The sequence below is a fragment of the Schistocerca gregaria genome, chromosome 1 (assembly GCF_023897955.1).
Source record: "Schistocerca gregaria isolate iqSchGreg1 chromosome 1, iqSchGreg1.2, whole genome shotgun sequence".
Lineage (NCBI taxonomy): Eukaryota > Metazoa > Arthropoda > Insecta > Orthoptera > Acrididae > Schistocerca > Schistocerca gregaria.
In genome coordinates, this window is record NC_064920.1 from 1,160,191,257 (window position 1) to 1,160,204,618 (window position 13,362).

General features: G+C 40.5%; 1 protein-coding gene across 2 annotated transcripts in view; it reads right to left on the bottom strand.

Moving 5' to 3' along the window:
* The window catches only part of LOC126284120 (uncharacterized), a 424,622-nt gene that overhangs the window by 308,620 nt on the left and 102,640 nt on the right, over positions 1–13,362 (bottom strand). Inside the window, exon 4 of one of the 2 annotated variants that reach the window (XM_049982851.1) lies at positions 267–426. The exons of the other annotated variant lie outside the window; for it this stretch is intronic. Within the exon in view, the coding sequence (XP_049838808.1) occupies positions 267–426 (160 nt within the window). The remainder of the gene's footprint in view (positions 1–266; positions 427–13,362) is intronic. 2 annotated transcript variants of the gene reach the window in all.

Sequence of the window (13,362 nt, forward strand, 5' to 3'; positions counted from 1 at the left end):
GCATAAAATCTCTGGATTTGTTAACAATAATTATTCTGTCTCGTAGGGAAGGAGACACAAAATAAGAAAAGATTATGGAAATATTTATATAAATAAGAGGATTGTTAATGAGTTCTATTTTGAGGAAGAATAAACAAATAAAAGTTTTGAAACTCAAATTCAGTATCTACATTAGCTCTGCTGAGGCAGCGTCAGCATAAGTAATTTCATTTATCATAGTGGAAAATATAATAAAATCTCTTTAACAAATAACTTTTTATTCTTACTTGTTGTAGCCCATATGAAGAGCAGCTCTCAGAGCTTTGTAACTTCTTGCTCCTGTAGAGCAGACAAAAACAATTGGATCTTCTGGTCTTGGTTTATCAAAACCATATTTCTTTTTAAATACTTTATCTGGGATCTTCATAGCAGTAACATATTCATTTACTGAAAGAAATACATTTTCATGAATTAGTGTTAAAAAGTACTGAACAATATTTAATTGTATCTTTCATTTTAATTTTCAGGAAAAAAATTTAAAAATATGTCATATAGTTCGCAGTCTTAAAACATGTCTGAACGAATAGCAGAAGGTTACATTTGAGGGGGCCATCAATAATGAGGTCATGTATGGGGGAAAAAACAAGCCATCTTTTTAAAGGAACCACCCTGACTTTCACATTAATTACTTTAGGAAAATTGAATATATAATCTAGATGCCAAACAAAAGTGCTTGTGCTGACTATCAATAGTGGATCCACAATCAAGAGTTTGCCTAAGCTGCTGCAAAGCTCAGTGATATCACCTTTGATTCAATCTATTTTCTCTTGCCAAACTGACTGTAGGTGATTTGTGACTTTCTACCAATGTATCCTAATAAATATGCTTCGTTCCAGAAAATGGTGGCACATCATTATGTTCACCAAGTATAGTGCCTCATTCCCATATTGGTGACCCTGATTTGTTTCTTCCACCCACGAAATATGTGTGTGCGTTACCGGTTTTGCATCAGGACCTGTAAACAATGGATCACATACCCCACTGTGACTCAAACTCTATGTTCCAGGCTCATACAGTAAAGTTGGACTGTGAAGCAAAAACTCTGTCTTCACTGCACTTCTTGGATTTGTGTGCACATTTACATTTACTTCATACTGGTGTTCTAGCTCCTAAACTCAACTGGCTAATGCCACCATGGCAGGAAGCACATGTACTCATGCCACTACCTAACATGTGTTTCCAGGCTCATTTGGCATAGCCAAACTAAGTAAATGCAATTTAAACATGAAGCCACAATGCCAAATCAGGTAATTGAACCACCAATTCCGTCTTCACTACCTCAGCAGCCTGTGAGTATTGTTTATCTGCACTAGGTGCATGTACCCTTTACCTACCTCATCTGCTGCTCTACTCAGAATTCCACTGCCTACAGCGTCCCTCCTCAACTACGTCTCTCTTCAACATTCACTTGTCTCCACATCGTACCCTGTTCCACTACAGCATATTCCTCCAAGCAGATTCCCCAAACTGCTCCAGTGGCAAAAAGCGAATCCAAAAACATGGTTTGCTTGGTGGAGAACGTCTTCACCATTATGGAACAATTAATGATAATGCTCATTTTATTTATCCTATAGCCATCTCCATGATCATATAGACCATATTAGTGACTTGGTTCTCCACCTGCTTACTCAATGTGAATACATCACTGTTAAGTCTCTCATTGTTGAGCACCTGTTGCATCCTCCACCACAGGTGATGATACATCACATTATCCACAAGGTACAACTTCAAGACAGAACATCCTCGCAGCTGTGGAGACAACTTCGAGTGCAGGCTGGTTCACAGGACATGCCTAATGTCACCTTGTTGGCACTGTGGTTTATCAGAGTTCCCATTAACTTGCAACATCAGTTACTTTAGCACTCTGCAAATACATTGGAATTGAATATCATCTGCCACTGACAGCTTCTCCCTATGGCTGGCTCGTTGCCTACCTCTAAGGGCTGGTTACAGCACTCCTGCTTCCTGTTCATCACCTCCGCACCCGGCTGGTAGAGGTCACACATGACCTGCTGCAGCTCAACAAGCCACCTCCCTCTGTCGACTGGTAGACTGCTTCTGGCACTTCATGCTCTGTCCTCTGCTGTCCCCCTTCTGGCCCCCAACTTTCCTGAAACATCATACTGTTTGTGCTGGTACCATCTGATCTTTGCAAATGTGGCAACAACCTCTCATCCGCCCTACACTTTCCCAAACTTAACACATGGGCTGATTTATGCTCACAGCAAAGCTACAGTGGACCATTACTCACATCACTAATCCAGCACAGTAGCTCCTCCCAGCGGACATCTCGGACTCTGCCACCATACTCATGTTTCTGATTGACACCAGGGCAGATGCCAGTGTTTATTCCTCCCTGTCCCTCTCGCCCCCTCCTGCACTCCTTTGAGGCTTCTCCATACAATGCTAGTTCTTTGCGCTGCCAACAACTCTAACATCATTTTCTACAGTTCCATGGACCTCCGGCTCCAGTTTACGCCAGTGCTACATATCCCTCAAACCTTCCATGTAGCTGATGTGGGTGGTCCTGTCCTCAGGATCAAATTCCTTAAGTATTTCAGTCTCTCTCTCCTGGTATACACTTGGCCACTTTGCTTCATCAGGCATCCAGCACACATCCCTTCCCCCCCCCCCCTCCCCCCCCCAAGCCCTCATCTGTGAGCACTATAAGATTGATGCCCTCCACTCCAACAACAACATCCTTCATCAGCTTATCACGCCGGCCATTGTAGCCGAGCGGTTCTAGGCACTTCAGTCCAGAACTTCACTGCTGCTACGGTCACAGGTTCAAATCCTGCCTCGGGCTGGGATGGGTGTGATGTCCTTAGGTTAGTTAGGTTTAAGTAGTTCTAAGTCTAGGGGACTGGTGACCTCATATGTTAAGTCCGATAGTGCTCAGAGCCATTTGAGCTTATCACATCACTCATCAACCAACCTGGCATGTGGTTTTTTCACAGTCAACAACCTCACCACTTTGTGGCTGTTTCATGTTAGAGGTTCACCTTCTGCAACTGCCACTTCCTTGCTTTCCAATCATGCTTCATACAACTCAGGTCAGTGACACTCAAACTACCAATGTTTCATGTGATCAGTCACTTCTAGATAATGTTGATACATGTGTGTACCGACCATGTACTCAAACTGCTCTCAATGGCACGACTGCAAATGGCACCTGCCATAGGTTATCCACTAAATAAGGCCCTCATGACAAGGCCCAAAAGCTAACCTCTAAGAAACATCTCCACATGAAAGCAGCCATTCATGAACACATGTCCATCGGACAGCAATTAGGCATTGCCCATTCATCTTGTCCTAAGAAGGACAGTTCATTCTGGTTGTGCGGGGGCTGTCGCAAGCTCAGTGTTCTATTCCTCACATATAAGACTTCGCTCTATAGCTCAATAGTGCATGGATTTTTATCATGACTGTCAGAAAGCCTATCATGAGACCCCTATATACAAAAATGACATACCAAAACAGCCAGCATTACACTGTTGGTTTGTTTGAGTTCTGCTTTATGCTGTATGGTCTCAATAATTCCAGTCAGTTGTGGCAATGGTTTATTGACTCTGTACTTTTCTCCTGCCTTTTTGCTATGCCGATTTTTATGACATTCTTGTCTACTCCAGTTCCACTGAGGAACACCAGCAGCACTTAACACAGGTCCTTAAAGTACTAACCAAATACGGTATGGAGATTAACCATGCAAAATCACAATTGTGCCGCACTAGCGTTACCTTTCTTGGCCATACTGTAACCATGGTAGGAATCCATCCAACATCAGACTGCACTGCATTTGTCAATGTCCTGCCATTACCAGAGACCTACTGCGATCTGTGACGATTCCTCGGATAGTAAATTTTTCCGGTGGCATATACCTCACACTGCTTCTCTCCAGGTCCCACTGATGGATACCATGGTGGCAAGAATGTTTCTGGAGCACAGAAATTGCAGTGATCCGACAACATGATCTGCACATTCAACTCTCTCAAATCTACCCTCATGAACTCCATTACACACATACCCACTTACTGGTGCTACCATCTCTATCAAACCCAACATAAGTGAATCATTGATTCTTCAGCAACACGTCAGTGATATGACCCTATCTTTCCATTTTTTTTTTTCAAAGAAACTCTCTTCTACTCGATGCAAGTGATCAGCATTCAACCTGGAATTCCTTGTGATCTTTGAGGCTGATCATAAACTGCTCACAGATATGCTCTGCAACCCTGCCAACAATGTTCCCCCATGATGTTTCCATCATATGGACCTCATTAGTTAATATGCCATAGATGTCCACTACATCGGGGGAGGGGGAGGGGGCTGATAACATTATAGTTGCCGTTTATATGTCATGTGTGCATGTCATTTCTTCTCCCTTGAGCTTGGACGAACTAGCACACATGCAGATAGTTGACCAGATATTCAAAATCTGCAACAAGACACTACCTTTGCATTGACAGTGGTATCCTGCTGTCTCCCAGCTCTTCACGTCCAGTGATATGTGATATCTCTACAGGTAATCTCCACTCCCAGGTCTCGGCCTCCGTCTGTCCCTCTGATGACAGTTTTTGCAGCCAATCATTACCAGGCACACACAGGAATTAAGGCTACCATGTGCATCATAATGGAACATTTTGTCCGGCCTGGAGTAAAACCTAACTGTCACTTTTGAATATGCACATGGTTACCTTGCCAGAATAGCAAGGTTGTTCATCACACTCAACCCTCTTTAGGAGGTCTGAAATACTGAAAGGATGGTTCACCTTGAAACATAACAGCTAGGACCTTTCACTTTTTTAAAACTTTGATACCAGCAATTCCTCATTCACATTAATTAACTGAAAAGCAAATACCATGTCAACAGCAATCCTGAGAATAGCCAAATATGGGCAATATTAGTAATACTATATTTTTGGAACTGTTATCATGAATTAAACCTGCATAATATTTTCCTTATATCTAAAGCATACATTGTAATTAGTATGAATAGTTAAAAGCATTCTATTCCATTAAAATTCGTATATTTCTGCTACTATCATTGTCAATAACATATTTAAAAAAGAAGTAATCTGGAAGTAATTAAAATCAGAAAAAAATCAATCATTATCAGTATTGATGATATATAGTTTAAAACTAATATAATAAAAAAAACCAAAGAAAAGAATCTAATTGAAACACAAGTGTAACTATGAAATTACAACACATATCCTGTCAGCCACACTTTATTTTGAAATGACTCTTTTATTAAAATGAAGTACATTTTTGTTAAAGCTAGAAATCAAGCCCAGAAGAATTTATGATCTGTTTTTTATGAATAATGGACTAAAATGTAATATGCACCGGCGGGGTCAGGGATTTTCTCTGGCTCGTGATGACTGGGTGTTGTGGGATGTCCTTAGGTTAGTTAGGTTTAAGTAGTTCTAAGTTCTAGGGGACTGATGACCAAAGATGTTAAGTCCCATAGTGCTCAGAGCCATTTGAACCATTTTGAACTATTTTCACTCTGAATGAGACTGCTTTATAATGAAATTATAATGTAATTTTATTTTATAATTTATTCAGTCTTATTTAATATTCTGTTATCTGTCAACATTGATTGTGATTTTTAAATTTCTGTTTTTAACAATTATGTCACTGTAGCAAAACCTATATAAGGCCCATATGGGGCCACTGTTGTACACCAGGTTTGCTTGAAATATCAATGTGGTACCTGTGACAATCAGTTAACATGTAATCTATTCTAAATGGCACACACTGTGCCACCTTTACACAGTTGTACTCTGCAATAAACAAAACTGAAGCTCACAACAAAGTGTGGCATGAATTAATGTGGGCATTACAACCCAGTTGGTCAATATACAGCAATTGCAACAAGATCAACTCTTTGAAGCTGATAACACATGTTTAGCATTTGATATCAGCTGAAGAATAGCTCTCTTTTTATTTGGAAACTTCTCAAACCTTACCTTGGGTGTCCTCTTGCTCCTTCAGGAGGTTTCAGGCACATACAAGCAGCCATCGATCATGCCAGCAGATGGGTGTAGGCTGTTCCCCTCTCAGACGTATTTGCCAATTTGGTCACAAGAGCCCTTGTCACTATATTGCTGTCCACTTTGGTTGCACTTCTTCTGTCACAACTGACCAAGGAAGGCAATTTGAGTTGCTTGTCTTTAGGTGTTTATGTGCTCTGTATGGTGTCAACAAATTCCACACAACCTTGTACACACCCCCCCCCCCCCCCCCCCCCTCCCTCTCCTCCACACTGGTCAGAGGCCATCCATGGGTCTTATCAGCATAAGCACAGCCTTTAAAGATGACCTAAACTCCTTCTTAGCCAAAATCTTCTATGCCGAGTCTTTGATACTCCCTGCAGCATATGTCGTAGACTCTGAGCTCATCTCTCTTGCTGAGCTCCCCAACTTAGTTGAGTACATCAGCCTGCACACTGAAAACATCGGTACTCTGCCTCAGTGCAGTCACATTGTACCATGACTGTTAATGCACAAAGACTTAGAGCAATGGGAGTTCTTTATACTCTGAGATGGCAATGTCTGGGCAGCATAACAGCCTTCTTACTCCTGCATACACAGAATGCTCCAGAGCACGAATAACACTTCAGAAATTTGCCTCAATGGCAAACAACAAACTGTATCACTTAACTGAGTTAAACCCACTTGGAGCCTCGATGAGGAGCCTCCATCAACATCCAATTCTGGGATGTTATCCATGGACATCTCTTCTTCTGTGTATGCTAACCAGTTACCTTCCGAGTGCACGTCTCCCTGTGTAGCCACTGAAGCCAGTGATCCATGTGATAACTCCCTGCCAGATGATGTGCACTCTCCATGCATGATCTGTATACTGTCATCACCTCACACTTCCCCTTGTGTTGCTATCTTCGCGGCAACAAATATGCATTTTGCATTAAGATCTCTCTCTCTCTCTCTCTCTCTCTCTCTCTCTCTCTCTCTCTCTCTCTCTCTCCCCCTCCCCAACTTTGAGATGGCATCTTCTTAGTTCTCCACACTCCTCCATGCACGTTCAATGATTCAGCAACCTCCCACATCACTCTCCTCACTCCTTCCAGCTTCTGCATGACGCTGATGAGGACAACAGTGCAGCCTCCATCGACAACAAAGATTGCCTTGCTGTCCTGCTCATTGAACACCCTCCTTTTACGATATGGGACTCGAAGACCAGTCTCTCTCAAGTGGGCTGACCTCTGAGTCTCCTCACTGGCTACAGTACTATGCAGTTTCTGGGATCTGTGACTTCACATAGCTTTGGGGCTTGAGAAATGGCCCATTCTCACACATCTCCTCGCCTGATGCCAGCCGGCCGCTACTCCACCTTATTGACTGCAACACTGGCTTTCTTATCCTTCCCCAAGTTCCACACTGCCATGAAGGTGGTGGTGGTGGTGGTGGTGGGTGGAGGGAGGGGGTGGCAGTGGGGGAGAGAGGGTGGGGGCTCTGTGGCATCTATCAATAGGAGATTGTGGTGAAGCAAGCTGGGATATTTTTACTTTTTTTTACTTCCCCTCTAGTTTTGCCACCTGCCTCCTTAAAAGTTCATTTTTTCACTTTTAACTAATTGCCATTAACATACATGAGTATAATCTGCATTTTCAATAAAGAGAAAGGTTGGCCTTCAGCTTTAAAGAATATAACACCAGATCTAATTTTGTGCTTAGTTTTATGTATGTAATTGATTTTCTCATTTATTTCGACAATTCCTAGTTAATACCTTTCTTATAGGGAGAAATCAGTTATTGTTTCGTAACTCAAAGTCTATTGTTGACTTATAAACAAACATAAATTCTGTACTAATTATAAACATTTGGAGGAACAACTAATAGTATTCTTATAGGATCTATTTGGATCTATTCGAAAACATGTTACCAAAGCTAGCCTTTAATTAATTCCAAAGTAATTGCCAATTATGTCAAAAGTATTGTTTGCATATCTGTTAATTTCATCATTTAATCAAAAAATTCGGCTTAGCTCTTGTAGTAGAAGAAACTTAAAAAAGACGGAATTTTTCTATGTATTCAGATAACTGAATGAAGTATGTTTTAATTGTAATTTCCGGAAATTAAACATCGAACAATGTACAGTTCCAGTGCCTATTATTGCGAGGATATACAAGGGTCTGATTTTTGGTCCTGAGACAGTCAGTCCATGGCTGAGTTTGAGACTAGAAACCTGTGTTGGTTAGAACAACAACAAAATGCATCAACTTAACTGTGAAATTAGTGTAATACAATTAGGCTGTGTGTTAAAACAATGACAGTGTCTGTTCCATATGTACCTTATTATTAGGCTTTTACTTCTCATAGATGTTCAACAGTAAACTACTGAAGCAGTATGTGGATGTTTGCCTGCAACCTATTAATGAGGCATATTGAAAGTTAAACAATAGTTCACTGGCCACATAACTGTGTAATATTGGCAGGTAGTGAATAGTTAAAGTAAAGAACTGTGAAATGGAATTGTGCACCTGTTGGCTGCATCATTTACAGTAGTCAGCACTGCGCTTCCATCCCCTCTTTTTTCAGCCAGTATCACAAAGCAGTAGGTTGACACCGAGGACCATCAACGAAGGAATAAAGCAGGTTAACATCACATATGGTGCCCTTCCAGGTGAGGACTATTTTATGTGGACACAATAAACTACGCCTCACAAAGAATTTGAACAGTTTACAGAAGTTTAAATTGTATTGTATTGTACTGTATTTTTTACTGGTCCTGTTGTCTACATAGCAGCTTATGCATAAGACATTGGACACGTCAAGTTATAAATATACAGGCTGAAAGTCATTTCAAGGCATACATATTTAAGGTTACAATAACACACTTTACATGTAAGTATTTATATAACACATTTCATAAATTTAAATATTCTTCAATGGAGTAAAAGCAGTGATGCTGTAAATATGACTTTAGAGTTTTTCCAAATGTATTGACCTCAGTGCTAGCTTTTATGTTTCCAGGAAGTTTGTTATAAATCTTAACTCCCATTTGAAAAGTCACCTTTTTGGCACAGTGCTGTGATGATTTAAGTCATATGTAAGTTTCTGTTTTGTCTGGTAAAGTGATCATGTTATCACAGTTTTTTTGCAGGAGGAGGAGATGTGACAGTCAATTAGTGCTGGGGTTTCATGGTCACAGTAGGACAGCAGCCAATCAGTGAGCAGGTTCTAAGTAACCAGCAATTGAGTACAGGAGCAGCCAATCAGCACAGCTGACTGGGATAAAAAAGATGCCTCGCCAAGAGAATTACAACTTGCACCTGCCGTGCAGATGTCGAATCGAGATGGCAGCCACAGCAGCAGCAGAAGAGGAGTTAATAAAGATAATGTAGTTTCATACCAAAAGCTGTTTTATATTAGGTGATACATAATGAGTGGCCTTAATGAACAAGACAGTGTGACTGAGAACAAAGCTGTGGAGGTTAAGTTTTTAAACGAACAGTAAGACCTAAGTGGGACTGGTTCTGTAGATGGTAGTAGCTATAAATCAGACATGAATGTAACTTTGAATGATAGGAATGAAAGTCCTATTTTAGTTGCAATGATAAAAGTGTCATCTACATTGTGTGGTGATATGAGTGAAATGGATGAAAACAGTACTGAAGTGGATGAGATCGTTAGGGTTAAGGGGGAGGAATCTAGTAGCAAAAGTCTGCAAGGACAACAGTTTATGGCAGAAGAAAAATTAGAAGCGATGTTAAGGCAAATTATGAGTAGTTTGTGTTATTTGAGTAGTATGTGTATGAAAGAAGACATTAATAGGGTGGAAAATGGTACAAAAGAAAACAGTAATAGGATGGAAAATAGTATGAAAGACATTAATAGGGTGGAAAAAAACTGATAGCATTATAAAGGACATGGTTAGCTTAAAGGATGAACTGAAGAAGGGAATTAAAAAGGAGATTCAGGTAGTCACCCCTAATCTTTCAGAATTAGATAACAAGGTTGAGGTTGTAGCTAAAGATTGTGATGAAAAGACAAAGAAAGTAGTACATAACATTAATGAGAAATTAACGTTAATGAATAGTAAATGTGTAGAAGACAGAAAAAAAGCTTTGTGATGACTACAGTAGGAGGGTGGAGGCTTCTGAAAAATAATCTAAAGATGAAGATCAAGCTGCCAGAAAATTTTGTGCTGAAAATAGGGTTAAACTTGAGAAACAAGTCGATCAGATTAAAAAAGATTTTGAATGGAGATAGAAACAAAATGTGCAGTAGTGGTAGAAGAAAAACTAGTAAAAGTAAATAAAAATGTAGAGTCAAAATTGGCTGAAACAGAGAAAAAGATGGAAGAGGTACAAAATCTAAAGCATAGAGTATCTAGTGTCCCAAACAGTCCTTCATTTGTTAGTTGTAAGAAATTTAATAATGTAGAACTATATGGGGAAGTGCATCCATTGAAGTTTATTAGGGAATTTAATGATTTGCCTGAAACATGGAATGACAAAGAGAAAATGTCATTTGTGGGAGGTTTTTGAAAGGGGATGCTTATGGATGGGCAGCTCAGGCAGCTGATAGCTGTACTTCGTGGCAAAGCTGTGAGAAAGCATTGCTAGATGGATATTGGTCCAATGAGAAGCAGCAGAGAAATTTGAGTGAATTTTGGGGAGGAGAGAGATTTGACTCAAAGAAGGGTATTGTTGATAAACAAACTGAAATATTTGGACAAAGAGCTAGCCTCAGAAAATTAGAGAATTGTTTGGACCTGCCGCGAGGGGTAATATTAATGAATTCTTGAAGTATGTTGACAAACTGGAGAAGATGAATCCCTCAGTAGAAGATCGTAGGAGAATTTTGATGAGAATAATCAATCAGGGAGAGAATTTCAGGTAAATAGGATCAACAGGACTAATTACAGTAGAAATTCGAGAAATGGTTGGGTGGAGGATAGCCAGAATGGGTACAGAAATGGTAGGAGTTGAGTCATCATCATCATCATCATCATCATCATTTAAGACTGATTATGCCTTTCATTCAGTCTGGAGCATAGCCCCCTTATAAAATTCCTCCATGATCCCCTATTCAGTGCTAACATTGGTGCCTCTTCTGATGTTAAACCTATTACTTCATAATCATTCTTAACCGAATCCAGGTACCTTCTCCTTGATCTGCCCCGACTCCTCCTACCCTCTACTGCTGAACCCATGAGTCTCTTGGGTACCCTTGCTTCTCCCATGCGTGTAACATGACCCCACCATCTAAGCCTGTTCGCCCTGACTGCTACTTCTATAGAGTTCATTCCCAGTTTTTCTTTGATTTCCTCATTGTGGACACGCTCCTGCCATTGTTCCCATCTACTAGTACCTGCAATCATCCTAGCTACTTTCATATCCGTAACCTCAACCTTGTTGATAAAGTAACCTGAATCCACGCAGCTTTCGCTCCCATACAACAAAGTTGGTCGAAAGATTGAACGGTGCACAGATAACTTAGTCTTGGTACTGACTTCCTTCTTGCAGAAGAGAGTAGATCGTAGCTGAGCGCTCACTGCATTAGCTTTGCTACACCTCGCTTCCAGTTCTTTCACTATGTTGCCATCCTGTGAGAATATGCATCCTAAGTACTTGAAACTGTCCACCTGTTCTAACTTTGTTACTCCTTTTTGGCACTCAATCCGTTTATATTTCTTTCCCACTGACATTACTTTCATTTTGGAGATGCTAATCTTCATACCATAGTCCTTACATTTCTGATCTAGCTCTGAAATATTACTTTGCAAACTTTCAATCGAATCTGCCATCACAACTAAGTCATCCGCATATGCAAGATTGCTTATTTTGTGTTCACATATCTTGATCTCACCCAGCCAGTCTATTGTTTTCAACATGTGATCCATAAATAATATGAACAACAGTGGAGACAGGTTGCAGCCTTGTCTTACCCCTGAAACTACTCTGAACCATGAACTCAATTTACTGTCAACTCTAACTGCTGCCTGACTATCCATGTAAAGACCTTTAATTGCTTGCAAAAGTTTGCCTCCTACTCCATAATCTCGTAGAACAGACAATAACTTCCTCCTAGGAACCTGGTCATATGCCTTTTCTAGATCTATAAAGCATAGATACAATTCCCTGTTCCACTCATACCACTTCTCCATTATTTGCCGTGAGCTAAATATCTGGTCCTGACAACCTCTAAGAGGCCTAAACCCACACTGGTTTTCATCCAATTGGTCCTCAACTAATACTCGTACTTTTCTTTTAACAATAGCTGAGAAAATTTTACCCACAACGCTGGTTAAAGAGATACCTCTGTAGTTGTTTCCTGTTTCCATGTTTAAAGATTGGTGTGATTACTGCTTTTGTCCAGTCTGATGGAACCTGTCCCGACTCCCAGGCCATTTCAATTATCCTGTGTAGCCATTTAAGACCTGACATTCCACTGTATTTGATGAGTTCCGACTTAATTTCACCCACCCCAGCTGCTTTATTGCACTGCAATCTATTGACCACTTTCTCCACTTCCTCAAATGTGATCCTATTTCCATCATCATTCCTATCCCATTCTACCTCAAAATCTGAAACACTACTGATCGTAGTGCAACATTGAGCAACTCCTCAAAACATTCCCTCCATCTGCCCAAGGCATCCACAGGATTCACCAGCAGTTTTCCTGATCTGTCTAAAATACTTGTCATTTCCTTCTTAAATCCCTTTCGAAGACTGCTAATTACACTCCAGAATGGTTTTCCAGCAGCTTGACCCATAGTCTCCAACCTGTTTCCAAAGTCTTCCCAAGATTTCTTCTTGGATGCTGCAATTATCTGTTTGGCTTTGTTTCTTTCTTCAACATAACTTTCTCTGTCTACCTGAGTTCTAGTATCTAGCCACTTATGATATGCCTTCTTTTTCCTTTTACTGGCTGCCTTGACTGTGTCATTCCACCAAACTGTTTGCTTCATCCTACTTTTACACACTACTGTTCCAAGACATTCTTTAGCCACTTCTAGTACCATGTCCCTGTACCTTGTCCAGTCCTTTTCCAATGACTGTAATTGACTACATTCAACTAACTGGTACCTTTCTGAGATCGCTGTTATGTACTTGTGCCTGATTTCCTTACCTCGAAGTTTCTCCACTCTTATCCTCCTACATATGGACCTGACCACCTGCACTTTCTGTGTCACAATCCCAATTTCACTGCAGATTAAATAATGATCAGTGTCATCAAAGAATCCCCTGAATACACGTGTGTCCCTCACAGCCTTCCTGAATTCCTGATCTGTTATTATATAGTCAATGACAGATCTGGTTCCCCTGCCTTCCCAAGTATAACAGTGAATG